This window comes from Carcharhinus amblyrhynchos, chromosome 4 (assembly GCF_965287045.1).
Source record: "Carcharhinus amblyrhynchos chromosome 4, sCarAmb.v2.hapA, whole genome shotgun sequence".
In the NCBI taxonomy this organism is placed as follows: domain Eukaryota; kingdom Metazoa; phylum Chordata; class Chondrichthyes; order Carcharhiniformes; family Carcharhinidae; genus Carcharhinus; species Carcharhinus amblyrhynchos.
In genome coordinates, this window is record NC_137327.1 from 81,236,577 (window position 1) to 81,259,817 (window position 23,241).

Here is a 23,241-nt window from a genome sequence, read left to right on the forward strand (position 1 = left end):
TTTACGTTTGCATTTTTGCTATTCAAATGACAGGTATTGACTGCAAAAGAGAAAAAAACTCAGCTGGATGACCGGACCAGAATTACGGAACAATTTTCGATGGTTCTTCCACAGCTTTTAGCAAAGGTACTGCAATTTGAATACTTTTTGTGTCTTCTTTGCACTATAATGTCCCTGGACAGAAACACTTTTCAGCTGTTCCAATGCAATATACCAGAGGCATGTACGTTCTAGATCTTAATAAAGATCTCAACTGTCAGCTTGGTAACACTTCCAGCCCTGAATTCCTTTCAGGAATTTGCTTGGCTAACAAGAGTGAGTATTAGTTTGAAGTTTATTTACTCGTGTCACAAGTAGGCTTAGATTAAGATTGCAATGAAGATACTGTGATAATCCCCTAGAGAGAATTTAGCATGTCCAGTGCACCTAACCAGCACATGTTTCAGATGGTGGGAGGAATTCGGAACACCTGGGAGAAATCTACACACACATGGGGAGAACATGCAGACTCCGTACACAGTCCCAAGCCAGGAATTGAACCCATGTCCTTGACACTGAGGCAGCAGAGGTAACCATTTTGTCACCTTGCTGCCCTTACCAAGTTTCTGATCATTGGTTAAACCAAGCAATTTTTTTAATGTGGGCATCCCCATTAAAGCCGGCATTTGTTGCCCGTTCCTAATTGTCCTTGAGAGTGGTTAAGAGCCAATCATATTGACGTGGGTCTAGAGTCATTGTCAGCCAGACCAAGTAAGGATGGCAGATTTCCTTCTTCAAATTAATTAACTGAGTTTTTTTCCTTACAATTGATAATAACCGCATGGATACTGTTACTGAGACTACCTTTCAAATTCAGATTTTTGTGAAGTGAATTTAAATTCCAATGGCTGTCATGGTGGGATTTGTACCCCTGTTTCCCTGGTTCTCCTGATTACTAGTCCGGTGACGTTATTATGACCCCACCATCTCCACTGATCTGTCTACTGAAGGAGCTGTGAAGATCCGTTGATATAGTGACTGCACTTCAAAGTAATTTAATGTATAGGAAGTGAATTTATTAAATGTTCAGCAGTTTGGGACTTCCTATGAAATCTAATAAGGCACTGTATAAATATGCTTGTGCTCATTCTTTTGTTTTTATCTGTAATGGAGAATGAGTAGCCAGAAGGATATTGCTTCATGTTTTGCATACTAATTATTCAAAGTAATGATAATGGAGCAAAGATTGATGTGGTCAACAATGGAACTAATGCAAGAAATTAAGGATCAGCTAAAAATGTAGGTGGCATTTGGACAAAGACAAAAACAAAAATTGGAGAATGATGGGTAAAACCCCAGTCATAAACTGTAAAATTGTAAATGACTTTAGAATGGCATCAGTAAATAAGCTAGGAACCGGATTTTGGGGTCAAAGTGAAAATATCACAGTGCTACTGGAACAGCCCTTTACGCACAACTCTCAAAAAGGCTGGAATACAAAAGAGGTGCTGGTTGCTACATTTGGGTAGACTCTGGTTTGATCCAGTATGGAATAATACATTCAATTCTGGGTACTGCACCACAGAACATGTATTAATCTTGGGTGAGGTGCAGACTAGATTCACCAGAATTTTAGTGGTGCTAAAAAGGTTAAATTGAGATATGATGTATACACCTGAACACATGTTTTATTGAGTGTGGAAGATTAATGGATTATCTGGTGAAGTTGCTCTTTCAGAGAGTTGATGCAGACTCAATAGGCTAAATGGCGGCAGCCTCCTGCACTGCAGGGATTCTGTAGTTCTATTGTCAGTTAAAGTTTCAAAACCATGAATGACAGATTTTGATGAGGCAAGAATTTCAGAACCAGTTTTGAGTCAGTCAGCCACAAAATAATGAAGTCGGCTCAAGTGGCTGCATGACTTGCAGTCATCCCTATAAAAAGGGGAGGAAAAGTGAATTAAAATTGATAGCTGTGAATGAAGTATTGGTTAGATGGCTAAATGGATAACTTATATCCGTAGTTACTGTGGAGTGTTCAGATTTACCAGATTGAAACCGCAATGAGGTAGGTTAATTCATGAGACACGAGAAGTTTCAAAACTGAAGTGTTTAAGCCAAATGAATCCAAGAGCCCGAGCGTATTTGTGTTTTGCAAACAATATTGTTTTACTCCATTAGTTTCTCTGTACTATACACCTCACCCCAGCCTAAACTAAGGAAATGAGAAACTCGGTCCCTATCATTACTGCTTTTAACCAGGCAAAAAGTACACAAGTATGTTATGGAATGATTGACCCTTCAGTTTTCTCTTCGAGTTGGCAAGTGTCTTTCCTTTGCCTTCTATATTTCTCCACAAGTTATTAACTGCATGAGAATAATCTGGTTGATGTATTTTAATCTCAAAAGCATGTTCTTCTGAATCTTGTATTTCCCCATATCATTATTCTCACCCTTAACTAACGTCATTTCTGATATCGTCACTAGCGACACCATCCCTGAGACTGTGTTGTGTGGCCCAATCTGTTCTGCCTGGTGAGCGTAAATCCGGTGTTCTGGATGACTTGCATTTTTGTCTGCACTTTGAGCAACAAGATTCGACAACTGTAAACGAAAGCATTGCTTAAAGAAGACATTTTAGCAGTGCTTCAGGAGAATTCCCTATTGTTCTTTGAATAGTACATTAGGATCTTTTATCGCTACCTGAGGGGGCAGATAAGATGTTAGTATATTTACTCAAAACATCTCAAAATGCAACACTTCGTGTTGTTCTGAAGTATCAGCTGAGATTATATGCTCATGTCCGAGAATGGAATCAACAGCCTTCTGACTTGAAGGTGAGAATGCTGTCACTGAGACAAAGCTGACACCCTGAGCTAAGAAACCCTGAACTTTTGTCTAAACAAGTCTAGTTTTCTGTTGTTTTGATACTCATGTTTATTTTGTTGATCATTGATTGAATTAGTTATTTAGATATGAATATTTGTTTTACACTCTTTTCTCCCTCACCTTTGAGCAGTATGCTGTTGATGCAGAGAAAGTGACGAACCTTTTACAGTTACCACTGTTCTTTGACTTGGAGATTTATACAACTGGTCGACTAGAAAAGGTGAAAAATACATTATTTTTAACCACTGGCGTAGTAGCGTTGTGATTTAGATTCCTTCTAAAATTTTTAATTAAGCTTTTTGTAAACATAAATTTTATATTTTTATTGATCTTTTAATATACATAGAAATAGCTCCTGTGCCTTCAATGCTGTAATTTTGAAAGGAAATGTAATGAAATCCTGTAGCTCTGCAGGAATAGACGTAATATTTGAAGAAAGATGAATGAAACCATATTAAGTTAAGCATACTTCAAATATTTGTGAACCTGATGTCTAACTTCAAATGCTGGACTACTATATATGCTCATGTAAAAGCCAACATGGACCAACGGGTTGCATTCACTGTTAAATTGACTGTCAGCTCCCACCTTTCCAAGCCTTGGCTTGTATTTCTCTGATTTGACTCATTATTATCGCATGTATTAGCATACATTGAGAACTATTTTTTCATGTGCACTATAGAGACAGAGTATACCGTTCATAGAGAAGGAAATGAGAGACTCCAGAATGTAATGTTACAGTCATAGCTAGGGTGTAGAGAAAGATCAGCTTAATGCAACATTGGTCCATGCAAAAATCTGATGTCAGCAGAGAAGAAGCCATTCTTCAGTCAGTTGGTATGTGACCTCAGACTTTTGCATCTTTCTCCCGACGGAAGAAGATGGAAGAATGAATGTCCGGGGTGCGTGGGATCCTTAATTATGCTGGCTGCTTGCTGAGGCAGCGGGAAGTGTAGACAGAGCCAAAGATGGGAGGCTGGTTTGCGTGATGGATTGGACGACGTTCATGATCCTTTCTTGCAGTCTTGGGCAGAACAGGAGCCATATCAAGCTGATAGAACCTGAAAGAATGCTTTCAATGGTGCATCTGTAAAAGTTGGTGAGAGTCGTAGCTGGCATGCCAAACTTTCTCAGTCAGTCGTCTGGGAAAGTAGAGGCGTTAGTGGGCTTTCTTAACTATAGAGTCAGTATGGGGTGGGGGGGACCAGTACAGGTTGTTGGTGACCTGGACATGTAAAAACTTGAAGCTCCCAACCCTTTTTACCTTGTTCCCATTGATGTAGACAGGAACATGATTTTGGTAACAATGAATGGCATTGTTTATGAGATGAATTGCTGTTGCAGTTACTTCCAGCAGTCTTATTTGTGTTGTTTAACTCTAAGGTGAGTGCATAATTAAAACTGCCAAGGGCAGTATCCCATGTAGAACAAGTGAATATTTTAAGGTGTAAAGAAATTCAGTTCAGGCAAAGAAATATGCGAGCATCCACAAGACCAGCGGTGCCAGTCAGTCATAGACATGTGGAATTAGCTTGATCTCAATGTCAAAAAATAATTTCAGAAATGTGGAACCATGTGCTTGATGACAGTGAGAACAATTACTTGAAATGATGATGTTGAAGTTTTTGGTATGACAGATGATGAAAATGAGGAAGATCCATATGACAGTTTGGTTATGGGGTTAAGTTATTCAGTGATAGTGGTTTTAAAGGATTTCCATGTGAAGTGTTGCGATTAAAGTTATGGTCTGTCTTCATGTTGTGTTAGCTGAAATGCATAACACTTAGTTTACAAAATAATAAGTCTTAGAGAATTAATGTAATTCCTTTGTTGGTGCTAGTTTTTACTTCAATTCCTCTGTGATGGTCTCCTTTAGCCCCAGATCACCCATGCATATCAATCCCGAAAAAAACCTTAAAATTTGACTTTTACACGAGTACACAACAACAGTTCAACCTCCATTTACAAAGCACGTAGATAGGAGCTGCAACAAAACATGAACCTGTTCAACCTGTCAGTCATGATGTGGGTTGATCCAAAAGGTTAATATTGTGTTCTCTGTTGTAGAGACTGATAGAATTGCTGTATATTTCCGGTACTTTTTTGCTTTTTAAACAGCTTAATTGCAGCATTATTTTTTGTCAATAATATGCAGTCCCTTCTATGGAGAATGAAAGTATAAACAAAATTCGTGCTTACCTTAGTTTGCAAAGTAGTGCTGAACAATACCCAGTCCCCCTTCATGCAAAATCTTGGGTTTTTTTGCAATAATAACACACACTTCGAAATCTATTGGATGTTCAGAGCAGGTCATTTTTCATTGTGGTTTTAAAAGCCAACCATGTGATTTTAGTTACCATGCTAATACAAATATTTTGTTCCTTTTTTTTGAAAGCACTTGGACTCTTTGTTGAGGCAGCTGAAAAATATTGTAGAAAAACATGTGGACACTGATGTCTTAGAGGCTTGTTCTAAAACTTACCACGCTCTCTGCAATGATGAATACACAATATTCAACAGAGTGGACATCTCAAGGAGCCAGCTTATTGATGAACTGGTAGATAAATTCAGCCATATGCTTGAAGATTTCTTGCAAGAGGTTTGTATCTGAAAGGTCACTTGCAAATCTTTTTTTGATTACATGGTCCTTTCATTGTCAGTTTTTAAAAAATGGTTTCATATTGTCCTAATATTTTGGTGTTGATATTTTGCACACATTTTAAAATAATATTTCATTCGAATTAGGACAGAATGAATCATTTCAAATTTGAAGTGCATCATTTGCCTTGTTTTGCAAGGGAAAAAATCAGCACTATATTGCTACCTTAAATTGTCTTCTATTATTCAACATTTTATAAAGACTGTAGTAAATCATCAACAAACCCAGCATAAATTTGATTGAAATGCACTTGGTTATTAACGTAGAATCAGTAGACACGTAAAATTTTGTCCCAATAAATAAACAATTGAAACTTATTGAATAGAAGCAATCTGCAGGAGTATGGGAAAAAAGCAGGGGTACGGCACTAAGTCATTTGTTTGGAGAGCCAGTGCAGACATGATGTACCAAATGACCTCCTGTGCTGTAACAATTCTGTGATGATTTGGAAAATGGGAACCTAGATGAGAACATTTGAGGTTGTGTTACATGACTGTGTACGCATGAATTTATTTGTTTTAAATTGCTATCTCTGAAATGATTAGAGTAATTGTTTCTAAAGTATTAAAAATAGGGATTTCTGACTTGGTTCTGATGTGCAACTTTGCTGGGGCAGGCATTAAATTTGTATAAACTTCCAAGCATATTCCATCAGTTTTCACGAACAGAAAACTAATTTATTTAATTTTTACCCTCTCATGTGTCTTAACATCTTTCCAATATTTCATGCCAATCTGACATTATATAAATTATTGCTGAAAGCAGATCATTTTACATAATAATATCAAAAAAAAGCCCAAATCTTAAAAAAAATGGTGGTGCATTCATAGTGCATGCTGTTATGAATGCACAAGTTAGCCAGCAACTTCAGGAAAAGGTGACTTAGTGAGATTGAGTGAACTATGAGAACATATTCTTGATGTACATTGATCTGTTCACCTTGCATAAACTGAACTTTACCCTCAACCTCTCAAAGCTGAACTTGCATATCAACGTCCCATTAAATTTGAGATTGAGAATTAGGTCTCATTCAAAAATGTCTAACAATGTGATGATCGTTTATGCAATGCCCAGAATATGAACTGTGCATCATTGCTGCATGAATTGTGTTTTTGAGATTTTGGTTTGAAAAACTTCATTTTTTCTTCCTTTTCTTTCTCATATACTCACTCTGAATCTGGACTTCCAGTCCCTCCCTCATTCTCTGATGTAACAAAGTCACCCACTCTGACTCACTCTTTTTCTTTGACTTTCTATTGCTTATTCTTTAAATCTCATCTGGTAAAGAGATAGACAGTTAGCCTTTTCATTCAGTAAAAACCCAGGTGCTGTATTAATTACCCTAATGCGTTCAGCAATGTCGAGGATTGAGCTGAAGGGTGGAAGAAAATGTCTAATGCCCCATGACTTAGTCCAATAAGATTTTGAGGCTGAATGTTTTTGTTTTACATTCTGAGGTTTCTTTTGGATGCTGCTGTGCAGCTGACCAGCTAATATTCTCTGCACTTCATGATATATTCCATTAAGCATTAAAGGAAAAGATTTGTCTTCTCATTTTAAAGTTTCATAATCTTGAACTTAAGAGTTGCTAGGAGTTTTTGGAATGAATTTAGTACTGTAATAAAATCAAATCTTCCACCTCTACCATTTTTGATTTTTGTTATTTGAAATGTGCTGTACTTCATGAGCCCATCAATTTAATGAAAGTTTCCATTTATTTTTCCCATCTTATAAGAAATATATGCTGCAGGATTTTTATTGGGGGTAATGGTGATAAAAGAAGCACCTTAATATCTCAGCTGAATTAGCCTTCTCTTGGGGGGAAGAAACATGGATTGTGGATGTCAGTGGGCTGTTTCCCCAGCCTTGACCCTCGAGACAGCCAGAAGCAACATGAAGAATTTCCAGCACAGGTGGCTGTTGGTGATCTTGAGTACCAGCTGTAACAATGTCTAGATTTGAATATAATTTGTTATTTGTAATTTAAAATTCAATTATTTTATGCATGATATTCAAGGCAAATTGGCACCAATTAGACCCTGTTTAGTAGTGTGTGTTTCTTTCAGTACGACTTGTCACTCAATTTTTGGAGAAACCCTCAATGCAATTTTCATTTTATAGTGGTATGATTTTCTTCTAATTTTGCACCAATGCACTGAATCTTCCATGTATTTTTCAATACCCATTGATAGTTTAGTCTGCTAAGAGGAAAATATAAGAACAGAATTCAAACTTAATCTTTTGGGGGAGGTGCTGCTTTCTCAATGGTTAATTTATGGGTAAGATGCACACATGAAAAATCCATGGACATTCTGTTCTGTTTGTGTTTTCTCTACTTGGTTGCTTATTTGGTTATTTATTCAAAACTAAAGTAGTTACGCTCTCAAACATTTTGGTAAGGGAGCTGGGAAAACTAAAAAAACAATTTTGTAATTCTTTGATGCATCCATTGACTAAATTTGTATTGGAACAGGATGAAGAGCTTGATGAAGATGATGCTTACCAAGTCCTGTCCACATTGAAAAGGATCACTGCCTTTCACAAGTAAGGGGTGTGTGTGTGTGTCATTTTGTAAGGATCAGGAACATTATATAATGCAAAATTATGCAGGTGTGTATCCTTTTAAGGTTAGAAGGTGCATTTAGTCTTGTAAGGAAAGACTATAAGATGAGATATTGCACCCCATCCGGGATTTGATCTAACACTTGTATTGCATGTGTATATAATTTAATTCCACGGAAGACAGGCTGTAAGATTCAAGTCATCCAAAAGCTAGATGTAAAAGCAGGCATTTGAAGTAAAGATGACCAAGCCAAGGTGGGTTCTAATTAAAAATGATATCCTAAAAGCTGACACGGCTTTGAAAAATTGCATCAGGTTATTGTTTTGTGAAGTGTGTGTCTACCAAGACAGTTGCTTCTGTAAATTTAACTAGGTGGAAAGCTACTTTTTGGGGAAATGTTTGTAAGACTGTATAAACGTGAGTGTGTTTACGTTTTCTTTTGTTTATAAATGTTTTAATTTAATATTTAGAATCTCCAAGTGCTTTTGGAATTTGAGATTCCTGACTTTAGTACGTATACCTTCTCACTATAAAATACAAATTGAAAATTATTGTGGTAGCTTGCTCAAGTCTCCCTTTTGGATTTGTTTGGCCTGGTAATTCCCGCCTGCAATCTCACAACAAAATTGAGGTTGTTCCAGGGATTAAAGATCCTTGATTGGCTTGGAGTTAGTGAATTTAAATGCTACAAGTGTGAGGAGATTGTCAAGTCAGGAGTTGGTATTGAGAGATTTTGAAGTGTTTGGACAGCAAAATGGCATTGGCAGTTGCTAGGATTTTTCTTGAGTGGAAGATGTAACCCTGACTGGAAGATCTCGGCTAATGTTTCCTGTTGTGGAGAAGAGAAAAATTGAAGATCATTAATAATCACCGAGAAATCAATAGTGAAATCAGATGAAATTGCTTTACCCAAGAAGAGGTGAGAATGTGGAACTTGCTACCAGAGGAAATGGTTGAAGTTAGTGCACCTGTTTTAAGCTGGTCAAAAGCATGAGGTATAAGGGAACAGAGAGATGTTTAGGTGAGGAATGATGGGAGGGAGCTTAAGTGTAGGGCCAAATGCCCTATTCCTCTCAAGTATACTCATTGTAAAACTCCGTCTAATTGCTATTACAGGTGTCATGCTGTGTTGAATTTATTTATTTTTCAGTGCTCATGATCTTACAAGATGGGACTTGTTTGGCAGCAATTACAAACTGCTGAAGATTGGTATTGAAAATGGAGATATGCCAGAACAGGTAATAATCTGATTTAAAAGCTGCAATATAGACTTCATGAATTTCTTCATGGTATATTTCATTTTATATTTCAGTTAAAGCATGTATTTATAAAGGATCTTTGAAATATTGTCTATTTTTTTAGATCGTCATTCATGCACTACAGTGCACTCACTATGTCATTCTTTGGAACCTGGCCACTGTTTCTGAAGGCAGTTCAACAAAGGTATGTAAAAGAGTGTAAATTAATTAGTCCCATATTTGCAGATGCATGGGGATGTATGGTGATATTGTCACTGGACTAGTAATCCAGACACCCAGGGTAATACTCTTATGATCCGAATTTGAATCCCACCACAGCAGATGGCAGAATTTGAATTCAAGAAATTAGGAATTAATAGTCAAATAATGTGCAAGAAATAATTGTTGATTGTTGTAAAAATCCATCTGGTTCACTGTTGTTCTTTAAGGAAAGAAATCTGCTGTCCTTGCCTGGCCTGCAAGTGACTCGAGACCGAATGTGGTTGACTCTTGAAAGCCATTTGTAGGCAACACTAAGGGTGGTAGAGGTATAGAACGTACTTTGTGTGAGGAACTTCAGTGTCCATCACCAAAAGTGGCTTGGTAGCGCCATTACTGACTGAGTTGGCTGAGTCCTTAAGGTCATAGGGACTGGTGGTGAGGGAACCAGTAAGAGGCAAAGGCATACTTGAATCCATCTTCACCAATCTGTGTATTGCAGACAGATCTGTCCGTGATAGTGTTGACAAGAGCGACCATTGCACAATCCTAATGGAGACCAAGTCCTGTCTTCATGTTCAAGACACTCTCCATTGTGTTGTGTGGCACTGCCACCATGTTGAATGGGATAGATTTCAAACAGATCTTGCAACTCAAGATTGGGCATCCATAAAGCACTGTGAATTATCAGCAGCAATAGAATTGCACTCAATCACGAATTGTATCCTCATGGCCTGGCATATTCCCCCACTCTACCATTACCATCAAACTGGAGATCAACCCTGCTCAATGAACAGTGCAGGAGGGCATGCCACGAGCAGCACCAGGCATAGCAAAAATGAGGTGTCAACCTAGTGAAGCTACAACACTCTATTACTTGCATGCCAAACAGTGTAAGCAACATGCGATAGACAGAGCTGAATGAGCCATCAACCAACAGATAAGATCTTAGCTCTGCAGTCCTGCTACATTCAGTTGTAAATGCTGGTGGATTATCAAACATGGGAGGAGGAGGTTACACAAACACCCCCCTCCACAATGTTGGAGAAGCTGACTTGTTAGTGCTAACAATCAGGCTGAAGCATTTGCAACAATCTTCAGCCAGAAGTACTGACTGGATGACCCAATCAGCATTTCTGGCTGAAGAATGTTGCAAATGCTTCAGCCAAACTTTAGCACTTTTAGCCAATTCACTCCATGCGAAACATTTTATTTATGATTTTAGTGGCACTGAATGGTAATGGCTTTAGAACTTAGCACACCCCCAGGCCAAGTTGTCGTAGTACAGCTACAATACTGGCATTGACCCAGCATTATTGAAAATTGCCCACGTATGTCCTGTGTACACATCAGGGCAAAACCAATGTGGTTAATTATCATCCTCTCAATCCATTCTCAATCATCAGTGAAGTAGTGGAAGGGGTGTCAACAATGCTATAAAATGACACTTGCATAGTACTAAACTGCTCAAGAATTTTCAGTTTCTGTTCTGTCAGGGTCACTCAGTTCCTGATTTCATTCCAGTCTTGTTTCACACATGGACAAAAGAGCTGAACTCCAGAGGTGAGGTGAGAGTGGCTGCCATTGACATCAAGGCTGCATGGTGGCACAGTGGCTAGCACTGCTGCCTCAGAGTGCCAGGGACCCATATATGCCTGGGCTTCTTCTGACTGCTCTGGTTTCCTCCCACACTATAAGATGCGCTAATTAGTTTGATTGGCCATGCTAAAATTGCCCTTTGGTGTCAGGGAATTAGCAAGGTAACTGTGTCAGGTTATAAGAATAAGTTGTGGGTGAGATTGTTGAAGGTGCAGGCTCAGTGGGCTGAATGGCCTCCTACTGCACTGTAGGGATTCTGTGTTCTGTGATTCTGAGGAGCCTGAGAAAAACTGGGTGGGCGGGGGGGAAGTGGGGTGGTGCTGAGTCCTGCTTGGAGTCATACCAAGCACAAAAGAAGGTAGTTGTGGTTGTTGGAGGTCAATCATAATGACAGAAGAGTATTGTTCTTGGCTGAGCCATCTTCAGCAGCTTCATCAGTGACCTTCGTTCTATCACAAGTGGGAATGTTTGTTGATCTTTGCACAATATTCAACAACATTTGCAACTCGATGTACAAATGCAGCAAGCCCTGGACAATATCTAGGCCTTGAGAGGCAAGTAACATTGGCATTTGTGTGGCCACAATATACATCTCTAACAAGAAAAACTAAGCTTTGATGTTCAAAGCTAATATCATCACTGAATCCCCACTTCTGGTTGTTGAACTAGCTGTTTAAATACTGGGTCTGCAAGAACAGGTCAGAAGTTGGAGATCCTGCTGCAAGTAATTCATCTCTTGGTATGCCACACCACCACCTCCAAGCCTGTGTACCAGCTAAAAGACAGCAGTTTGAAGTGTGATTGAATATTCTCCCCTTGTCTGGATGAATGGAGCCCCAACAACACTGAAGAAGCATGACGCTGCCCACAACAAAGTTGCCTCTTTGTCACTCTGCCTACAAATATTTGCATTCTCCACCACTGATGCCCAGTGGCAGCAGTGTGTGCAATCTACCAAGTGCACTGCGGGAACTTGCCCAAGACTCGGACAGCATCTTCCAAACGCATGACCTCTGCCATGTAGAAACATGGATCACAACAGACATCTATAGATGCTGAAAGATGCCCTCATAAGAAAAGGATATGGCGCTCGACTCATTGATCGACAGTTCTGATGCGCGACAGTGAAAAACTGCACCGCCCTCCTCAGAAGACAAACATAAGAACATAAGAAATAGGAGCAGGAGTAGGCCATCTAGCCCTTCGAGCCTGCCCCGCCATTCAGTAAGATCATGGCTGATCTGTTGTGGCTCAGTTCCACTTTCCCGCCCTCTCCCCATAACCCTTAATCCCCTCTCTTATCAAGAACCCATCAACCCGCTTCTTAAAAATATTTAGCGAGGCAGCCTCCACCACTTCAACGGGCAGAGAATTCCAGAGATTCACCACCCTTTGAGTGAAGAAGTTCCTCCTCAACTCCGTTCTAAACCGCCTCCCCTTTATCTTGAGGCTGTGCCCCCTAGTCCTACTGTCTTTTTTGAGCGGGAAGAGTCTCTCCACCTCTATCCTATCCATCCCATTCATCATCATATACGTCTCAATGAGATCTCCCCTCATTCTTCTAAACTCTAACGAGTACAAGCCTAGTTTATTCAGCCTCTCCTCATAGCTCAATCCCCTCAACTCTGGTAAACCTCCTCTGCACTCCCTCCAGGGCCAAAATATCCTTGTGCAGGTGCGGCGCCCAGACACTACAGAGAGTGTACCTTTTGTCCAGTACTTCCCTGGAGCGGAGAAGCTACGACATCTTCTCCAGAGTCTTCAATATGTCAAGGATGAAGACAAACATCTCACCAAGGCCATCCCCACACCCCACTTCTTGCCTTCAAACAACTGCACAATCTCAAACAGACCATTGTCTACAGCAAACGACCCAGCCTTCAGGAGAACAGTGACCACGACACCACACAACCCTGCCACAGCAATCTCTGCAAGATGTGCTGGATCGTCGACATGGGTTCCATCATCTCATGTGAGAACACTATCCACCAGGTACATGGTACATACTCTTGCGACTTGGCCAACGTTATCTACCTGATACGCTGCAGGAAAGGATGTCCTGAGGCATTGGGGAACCATGCAGACACTATGACAAAGGATAAATGAACACTGCTCAACAATCACCAGGCAGGAATGCTCCCTTCCAGTAGGGGGACACTTCAGCAGTCATGGGCATTCAGCCTCTGATCTTCGGGTAAGTGTTCTCCAAGGCAGCTTTCATGATGCATGACAACGCAGAATCGCTGAACAGAAACTGATAGCCAAGTTCCACACACATGAGGACGGCTTCATTGAATCTTGGGTTCTTGTCACACTACCTGTAACCCCCATGACTTATTTGGGCTTGCAAAATCTCACCAACTATCCTGGCTGGAGACAGTATACAGCTCTTTAATCTGTGCTTAATCCTCTTTCCACTCTCATTGTCTGTACCTTTAAGACTTGATTATCTGTAAAGATTCACATTCCAACCATTATCTTGTAAATTGAGCTTGTGTCTATATATGCCCTGTTTGTGAACACAACTCCTCACTCACCTGAAGGAGGCGCAGGACGCCAAAAGCTTGTGCTACCAATAAACCTGTTGAACTTTAACCTGGTGTTGTGAATCTTCTGATTTGTAGAAAAAAAACGGTGGACATATTGTAATTCCACAATCCGCAAGTTGCCCTCCAAGTTCCACACCATCCTGATTTGGAAATATATTACATCTCACCCCCCAGTAAATTTCTGAGAGGATCAGTTGTCTTCAAGCTATTTATCAGATTTTTCTTGGGGAAAATTTGAAAACATTGCTTCCTCCTCTTCAGGTCTTGCAGTCTGCTATCTGATTTTTCCAGACAGCAGCCACAGTGGACACTGCGGAACACACATGGACCTGGGAGAAGGAAATTACCCTGTCCAAGTTGTTAGTTGTGGGTTGCTGCATTCTTCTGTCAGAACATGAACCCTAGAATTTCAGACCCATAGTTTCAAAACCTGTTGTCTACCTGTTTCCCTTGTTGAGATTGAATTTTTGTGACACTATTATGGAATATAATCATGTAAAGCATTTCAGTTTAATGGGCTGTACATAGGAATATTAACCATTTTAGTTGCTCACGAATTTAGTGTTCTAGTTCCAAAGATTCAGGCCTATAAATTGCAGTACATAATTTAATTAACTTGCTAAGTATGAATAAATGCCTGTCAAAGAGCCAAACAGTATTGTGTTCAGATTACATATTGAGTTTCTTGTGTGGTTTTGGTCACCAAAATACCATTCAAGCATGTAACAAAACAATGCTGATGCACTGTATCACATATGAGTGAAGAGGAAAATTGATTTGCCTGCCTTGAGAGACATCATATTGAGATATAATAGTAAAAGTTAAGGAGGGATAAATTGCAAAATTTAAATTGAAAGACAAAAAAAATTCAGCAATTTATAGTAGGCAAATTTAAGATTAATTTTGGCAAATTTTTCTTCATGTAGAATGGACTTGTGGGTTGCATATTGCATTTTCTTTTATGAAACAATTGACTATCTTAATGATGATTTTTGATAACTTGAGAGAAACCCAATGGCCACGACATGTTTTGCTTCACTATATTGTAGGGTCCTCTTGGTGGCAGGATTACCAGGTTCCAATGTCGGTCCTACACTATCAGTACAACAGCACCTTCCAGTGTTGCATGTTCTGTACTACTTGAATGTAACATCATTTATTCGAGATGCATTCTGGGTGACATTGCAAAATGTAGGACTGCCAAAGTGTTTAAGAATTCTTGACAACCAAATGGCTTTGGACAAATATTAGAGCTTGCCACATTACAGTGGACATTATTCAGAATTTCTCTAGAAATTTCTTTAAACTTGAGATGTTGGGACAGGTGGGGCCAGTACAGGAAGGATAGCTTGCACCTTAACAGGACTTGGATTAATGTCCTTGTAGAGGTTCGAGACTAATGTCGAAGGTTTCAAAGTGGAGAGGTATTCCTTCTAGAAATCCATTCTATGTACTGTTAATTTCTAAAGTAGTTTATTTACTTTTACTTTTAATATGTGAACTTAAAAGACAGTTTAGTAAATTTTAATAATTTTAACAACTTAAATTGATATGGTGACTGAAAATTCTGTTGCAAATCTATACTGTATAGAAGTGACTGTTATTAGAGAATATTATGTAAAAGTATATGTAAGCATTCATTTTTCTTTCAGGACCAGCTAATAATGTTACGAAAACAAATGCGAGCTTTTTGCCAGCTCTGCCAGCACTACCTGACGAATGTTAATACAGCTGTTAAAGAACAGGTAATAGAAATGATGTCTTCTGCATGAAAACAGCCACATGTTTTTATTTATCACACTGTCCTGTTGCAACAATTGGTGTTGCCAACACTGCTTCCTACAGTGATAAATCAGCCCAGAGAAAATGCTGCACTCAATTGATTGTTTCCCTTCTAATTTAGTATTCGCTTAACTATTTTGGATAATTTTTCAGAAAATAGGAATTTTCCTCATTCACACACAGCTTAAAAGATTTTCAAAGAAGTTTGCATCCAACATGAATTTTAATTCCCTGTAGTCGCTTAAGTTGCACTTTGAAACGTGGTCAGTTCATTGTTCCTCTAGTGCTAACTATGCAGACTGGTGCTCCTGAAGCTACATATAACCAGTTGTTTCTCCTTAGTGGAGACAGATGCCCACGGTCCTTTGTGGGCAATGGCTAACCACTTAGTAATTGTTTTCTGGAAACAAAAATACACTGGAATTTTGAAATCCATAGTTGTTAAATCAGTCAGTTGAGTTAGCATTGTATTCCTCAAAATTGTATTTATCAATACATATTGATGTATAAACTTTGCAGTTTGTAAATGATAACTTCATTTTTGAAACAGCAGCAAATTCACACATTAAAAACAAACTTGAGAAGTGCTGACATCAATGCTGTTTCTCATACTCATTCATTGTGTTTTGAAGGGAGTCTTGTAATCTTTCTTTATATTAAAGTTATAGGAAATTATAAAGAATAACTTCAGTGTTGAATATTTTTCCCTTAGTATTTCTTTTTCTTCCCTCCTTTTCAGCGCATCACCCAAGTGGCCATGCTTCCATAATACTTCCTTTATGGTAGCACAGTGACACAGTGGTTAATACTGTTGCCTCACAGTGCCAGGGGCGCGTGTTCAATTTCACCCTTGGGTCACTGTGTGGAGTTTGCACGTTCTCATGTGTTTACGTGGGTTTACTCTGGGTGCTGTCTTTTCCTGCAGCAGGCAACGGTGCAGAGGGACCTCGGGGTCCTTGTGCATGAGTCGCAAAAACCCAGCTTGCAGGTGCAGCAGGTGGTCAGGAAGGCGAAATGGGATGCTGGCCTTCATAGCGAGGGGGATTGAATATAAAAGTAGGGAGGTCTTGCTGCGGCTGTATAGGGCATTGGTGAGGCCGCAGTTGGAGTACTGTGTGCAGTTTTGGGCGCCGTACTTACGCAAGGATATTTTGGCCTTGGAGGGAGTGCAGAGGAGGTTTACTAGGCTGATGCCAGAGTTGAGGGGGTTGAGCTGTGAGGAGAGGCTGAATAAACTAGGCTTGTACTCGTTAGAGTTTAGAAGGATGAGGGGAGATCTCACTGAGACGTATAAGATGATGAATGGGATGGATAGGATAGAGGTGGAGAGACTCTTCCCGCTCAGAAAGGATAGTAGGACTAGGGGGCACAGCCTCAAGATAAAGGGGGGGGCGGTTTAGAACGGAGTTGAGGAGGAACTTCTTCACTCAAAGGGTGGTGAATCTCTGGAATTCTCTGCCCGTTGAAGTGGTGGAGGCTACCTTGCTAAATATTTTTAAGACGCGGGTTGATGGGTTTTTGATAAGAGAGGGGATTAAGGGTTATGGGGAGAGGGCGGGAATGTGGAACTGAGCCACGACAGATCAGCCATGATCTTATTGAATGGCGGGGCAGGCTCGAAGGGCTAGATGGCCTACTCCTGCTCCTATTTCTTACGTTCTCCCACAGTCCAAAGATATATGTAGGTTAAATGGATTGGCCATGCCAAATTGTCCCTTGTCCAAAGATGTTTAGGTTAGGGGGATTAGTGTGGTGAATATATAGGATTATGGGGATAGGTCCTAGGTAAGATGTTGTGTCGGAAAATTGGTACAAACTTGATGGGCTGAATTGCCTCCTTCTGCACTGTTGGGATTCTGAGCCTGAGCCCAGGCTTTGAATGTTGGTTAGGTATTTGATTGTGGGGCATCACACTTGAGCTTAAATTTTTTTGCATTCAGTGTCCAAATGCATAATTTCCAATAGTCATCTCTAGGTGGCAGTTGGGGACAAGAATACTAGTGGATTTACTTTTTTCCTGAGTTGGAGCAACTGAAGCAAATTAAAATAACCCTGTTCACATCAGAGCAAATTAGATATTTAACATGGGTTTTTGGTCTGTACCCTTACTCACTCTGTCATAAGATATAAATTTTCATAACATATCCTGTTCCTGTTGATCATCCTTGCCATGATTTGGTCACGTTTGGTGTGACAATTTCCTCATGCCAGGTCCAATGCCTTTGGTAAAACCACAGTATTTAAAATGTTTCAGTCTTTGTTATTACCTGCCTTGCAGTGCAGGTCTCCCAGCAGGAAGTGCTGCTTCATGTCCTCCCTGTCCAGAATTGTTCTCTTCTTGATAACTTGATTGCTCATTTTTCAAACTACCCTGCCCTCCTTGTTGACCCATTTATTTTGCTTTTCGTCTTAAGTCGTACGAGATGATAAATTGCCCAATCCTTTTATTCCGATTTGCATCATGGCCTCCACATGCTGTGACTTTACAACTCTGCTCTGAACCGCTAAGCCTCACCTCACCAGCATCTTTGTGAAATCAGTAATCCATCAGTAGAAAGGGGTCACAGAATTCTGGATAAGGGAGAGAGACAAAAAGGATGGGAAATGTGTACATGTGAACATGAATGAGAGAGGAAATTCAGAGAACTCATAAGAGTCAAGTACATTAAATATCTTGTATGTATTATGCCCTTTGTTGAAGTGTCAATTAACTCTTGTTGCACTTTTCCTGACATGCGCTTTGAACTTTGAGAAAGCTACAGACGTTCTGTTTGTTTATGTCTTAATTTGCAACTGCACATTTTCATCACAGCTGAAGAAAAGTATTTTTAAAAGCTCAAAAAGTCAATTTTCAGTGTACTTTGAAATTCCCCAACAACAAAAAATACTTTTGATTTGCAAAAGAAAAACATGTTGTTAAGAGTAATAATTATGTCAGAGAGAAATTTGAAGTTCTGTACCCTTGGGATCAGTGCTGGTTTGGCACAGTGGTTAGCACTGCTGCCTCTTGGCATCGGGGATCCATGTTTGATTCCCGGCTTGAGCCTGCACATTCTCCCTGTGTCTGTGTGGGTTCCCTCCAGGTGTTCTGGTTTTCTCCCACAGTCTGAAAGATGTGCAGGTTGGCTGCATTGGCCATGCTAAACTCCCCCTCAGTGTACCTGAACAGATGTCAGAGTGTGGCAACTTTTCATTGCAGTGTTAGTGTAACTTGTGACGCTAATAAAAATAATTCAGAGAGAAGCAGCAGTGTTGGAATTTACTGATTTCCAAAAGGAAAGGTTTTGGCAAAAAGTAGGATTGTTAAAAAAAATGTACTGCTGATTGGGTAAAAAAGAGGAACATGTTATTGAAGTCTTCCAATTTGCACTCTTCAGGATAGAATCACAAGAACACCAAATTTCAAAGGGAACAGCAATTTATGCTTAGAATGTAGAAGCAAAGGATGCTAATTGGGTGTTAGCATAGAGGCTTTTGTTTAAATTCAAGCCAGGTGTGTTAACTTTGGTTGAGAGAGGTTGCCATGAGGAATGCAACAGTTATCCCCAATCTTCTGTTTTGATGACAAAGGTGCAATGCATGGACATTTTCTTTTTGTTTGTAAAGGATAAGGCTCTGTGTATGATTAAGCTTCAACAGTTTGCCTCTTTTTCAGCAATACCTATGTTCTGTACTATCAATTAACATTGTAAAAGACTTATGGAGGGCGTTGGTTAACTGATCAATAGTTTTCAAGTGGAATTTAATGTTAAGTATTATTTAATATGTTTTAGAAGGAAAAACAAGGAACAAAAGAGTATACTAAATGGAGAGTAAATGAATGAAAAACTGAGATTCAAGTGCTTAATTTAATGCAAGCAGATATATAAGTGAAGGTTACTTTGAGGATTTATGAATGGAATGTAGAGCGTATAATGTGCTGATAGCTTGAAGTGCAATCCACAGAGTACATTGTGGAGTTTTGAGGACCGTAAAAGTCACTGTGACAATAAACCAAACTAACTTCACCAGGATGATGTCAGAGGTGGGAATCTATCATTATAAGGAGAGGGTTGAGATGCTGGGACTGTTTCCAAAGGTGCAAAGGAAACTAAAATGAGAATTAGTGTAAGTTTTTTTTAAATTATGAAGGATTTTCAAGTTTACTGGTTACAAGTAGGCTCACATTCACATAGTAGTGAAGTTACTGTGAAAATCCCCGAGTCACCACATTTTGGCGGCTGTTTGGATACACTGAGGGAGAAATTAGCATGGCCAATGCACCTAATTTGCACATCTTTTGGACTGTGGGAGGAAACCAGAACACCTGGAGGAAACCCACGCGGACACAGGGAGAGTGTGCAAATTCCACACAGATAGTGACCCAAGCCAGGAATTGAACCTGGGTCCCTGGCACTGAGACAGCAGTGCTAACCACTGTGCCAATGTGCCACCCCTGAAGAGGCAGCGATGATTAATTTAAAATAAGCATGGAGCAAATAAGGAGAGCAGAAAGGAGCAATTGCATTACAAAGGGAGTTCTTTGGTACAGCACATGGTTGAGCAGAAATGTCTCAGAGCTAAGTTGATAAATATTTTGAGTTGGGGAAGGTACAGACAGAGGGGGGAAGAGCACAATGGAATTGGTTTTGGATTGTTGTCACAAAAAGGTCATATAAATATGAAAAGCCAAATGTCATGCTTGTATGCTATAAATTTCTATGTTCAAACAAAGGAAACCAAATCACTCAGACCACCTTTCCAGTCTGCTCAGGAATATTTTACTTATTGACGAAAAGGCTACAGCAGTTGCACCTCTGGCCTTAAAAGGACAGTTTAAGTTGCAATTGAGTTGTCTAAAGTAATAATTCTGCCCTTCTAAAATGGCCTATCCTCTAACCTGCCATGAGCAGGAGAGCTGAGAGTATGAATGCGTCTCTTTGCTGTGTTTTTCAAGATCACTTTACCAAGTTATTTTTTTTTCCTGTGGAATGATGCAGTTTGGTTCTCCACTTGTATCTGGGGCGAGTCCTCTGTACCAAGTTGGGTAAACAGGCAGCCTATGTTTGTCATCAAGGGTCTTTCGTCAGGAATCTTTACCTTTAAATTGATGCTTTGGCTGGCCTGGCTGGTGACTGAGACTCAAACTACCAGATTTGTGTATACTGCCCAATTATGTAGCAATATCCATCCATTAACTTTACTTGGCAGTTTAACATTGGAATCTTGGCCAGTCTCAGATTCTAATCTCAAAGCTGTGTTTTTAGCCTATAACATTGGAATGAATTTAGGTGTGAAGACCTAAAGTAGCAGGCCTCTAATAAAAAATGAATTGTAGTTTTATTTCCTAGAAGTATAAAACTTCCTAAGATAGGCACATTGAAAAAATACATGGATTAATAATAAATAATATACATGGATAAGATGCATTTCATTGGTGCAATGACTTTGTATATAAAATAGGTTCAGTAACTTTCAGTAATTATTTCTGTTTTGTTTTGTAGGCTTTCACTATCTTGTGTGATATTCTGATGATTTTTAGCCACCAGATTGTGTCAGGTGGACGTGAAGTACTGGAACCTCTGGTTTACACTCCAGATTCGTCTCTACAGTCAGAGTTACTCAGCTTCATCCTAGACCATGTATTTATTGACCAGGATGAAGACAGCCACAGTACAGGTGAGAGATTTCATATCTATGTTTTGCTGCCAACCAAGTATATATACCCGTTACTTTGAGTCATAAAGATTTACAGCATGGAAAGGGGCCCTTCAGCCCAACTTGTGTATGCTACCCCATTGTTTTTAACCATTAAGCTAATCCCAATTGCCTTCGTTTGGCCCATGTCCCCCTATAGCCATCTTACCCATGTAACTGTCGAAATGCTTTTCAAAAGACAAAATTGTACCCAACTCTATTACTACCTCTGGCAGCTTGTTCCAGACACACTCTACTTCCTCTGTGAAAACAATTGCCCCCTGGACCCTTTTGTATTTCTCCCCTTTCACCGTAAACCTATGCCTTCTAGTTTTTGACTCCCCTACCTTTGGGAAAAGATATTGACTGTCCAGCTGATCTGTGCTCTTCATTATTTTATAGACCTTTTTATAAGATCACTCCTCAGCCTCCTACGCTCCAAAGAGTAAAGTCCCAGTCTATACAGCCTCCTTATACCTCAAGCCATCAAGTCCTGGTAGCATCATCATAAATTTTATCTGCACTCTTTCTTGTTTAATAACATCCTTTCTGTAATAGAACTGTACACAATATTCCTGGTGTGGCCTTAGCAATGTCTTGTACAACTTGAACAAAACATCCCAACTCCTGTGTTCAATGTTCGGACCAAAGAAACCAAGCATGCTGAATGCCTCCTTCACTATTCTGCCCACCTGTGACTCCATTTTCAAGGAGCTATGAACCTAAAATCCTGGATCTCTTTGTTCTATAACACTCCCCAATGCTCTGCCATTAACTGAGTAAGTCCTACCTTGGTTCGATCTATCAAACTGCATCACCTCGCACTTCTCTAAATTAAACTCCGTCTGCCATTCGTCAGTCCACTGGCCCAATTGGTCAAGATCCCACTGCAATCCTCGATAACCCTCCTCACTGTCGGCTATGCCACCAATCTTGGTGTCATCCGCAAACTTACTAATCATACCTGCTCGATTCTCATCCAAATCATTAATATAAAGGACAAATAACAGTCGACCCAGCACCAATCCCTGAGGCACACTGTTGATCACAGGCCTCCAGTTTGAAAAACAAACCTCTGCAACCACCCTCTGAATTATGTCATCAAGCCAATTTTGTATTCATTTGGCTACCTCACCCTGGATCCAGTGAAAATTAACTTTATGCAACAAGCTATCATGCGGTACTTTGTCAAACGCCTTGCTGAAGTCCAGGTAGACAACATCAACTGCACTGCCCTCACTGACCTTCTTGGTCTCAACTCAATCAAACTTGTGAGTCATAATTTTCTACTCTCAAAGCCATGTTGACTGTCCCTAATCAGTCCTTGTGTCTCTAAATGTCTATGGATCCTATTTCTCAGAATATGTTCTGACAGCTTACCCACTGCAGTTGTGAGGGTCATTGGCCTGTCATTCCCAGGCTTTTCATTTTGGCTGTTTTTAAACAAAAGCGTGACATTTGTCACCTTCCAATCTTCAGGCATTTCACCTTGGCTGTCAATGATTCAAGTATCTCTGCTAGGGGACCTGCAGTTTCCTCCCTAACGTCCTGGGATACACATCATGAGGTCCCAGGGATTTATCTTGATGCGCTTTAAGACTTCCAGCATCTCCTCCTCTGTTGTATGTTCACTCCTCAGAACATCACTATTTATTTCCCCAGTTCTGTAACATCCATGCCTTTCTCAACAGTAAATACTGATGAGAAATATTCATTTAGGATCCTACTCATCTCTTGTGGATCTGCCCATAGAGGACCTTCTTGATCCTGAAGAGGCCCTACCGTCTCCCCAGTTACTGTTTTGCTCTTTGTGTATTTGTAGAATCTCTTTGGATTTACCTTTGCTTTAACTCCCAACTTGAAGACCATCTTCCCACAACTTTCTAAAAAATGAAGTATCTTTTCAACTAAGGTTTAGTACAGAACCAGTTTGAATCTCAAATAGAAGTTTTTGATACAGACTGTCTTGCCTCTCGAGGAAATAAAACTTAGTTTAGCTGTGTATATATTTTTGCAGTTGTCATAGGGTACGCTGTTTGTAATGGTTAACTTTGGACACTGGATGTACTGAAGAGTGCGCATTTTAAT

General features: G+C 39.8%; 1 protein-coding gene across 5 annotated transcripts in view; it reads left to right on the forward strand.

Annotated features, from left to right (window-relative positions):
- Positions 1-23,241, forward strand: part of stag2b (STAG2 cohesin complex component b) — a 152,308-nt gene that overhangs the window by 106,332 nt on the left and 22,735 nt on the right. For all 5 annotated transcript variants that reach the window (XM_080187416.1, XM_080187418.1, XM_080187419.1 and 2 more), the window contains exons 17-24: positions 34-126; positions 2,999-3,088; positions 5,264-5,467; positions 8,001-8,071; positions 9,241-9,328; positions 9,453-9,533; positions 15,348-15,440; positions 20,961-21,135. In XM_080187416.1, the coding sequence (XP_080043542.1) occupies positions 34-126; positions 2,999-3,088; positions 5,264-5,467; positions 8,001-8,071; positions 9,241-9,328; positions 9,453-9,533; positions 15,348-15,440; positions 20,961-21,135 (895 nt within the window). The remainder of the gene's footprint in view (positions 1-33; positions 127-2,998; positions 3,089-5,263; positions 5,468-8,000; positions 8,072-9,240; positions 9,329-9,452; positions 9,534-15,347; positions 15,441-20,960; positions 21,136-23,241) is intronic.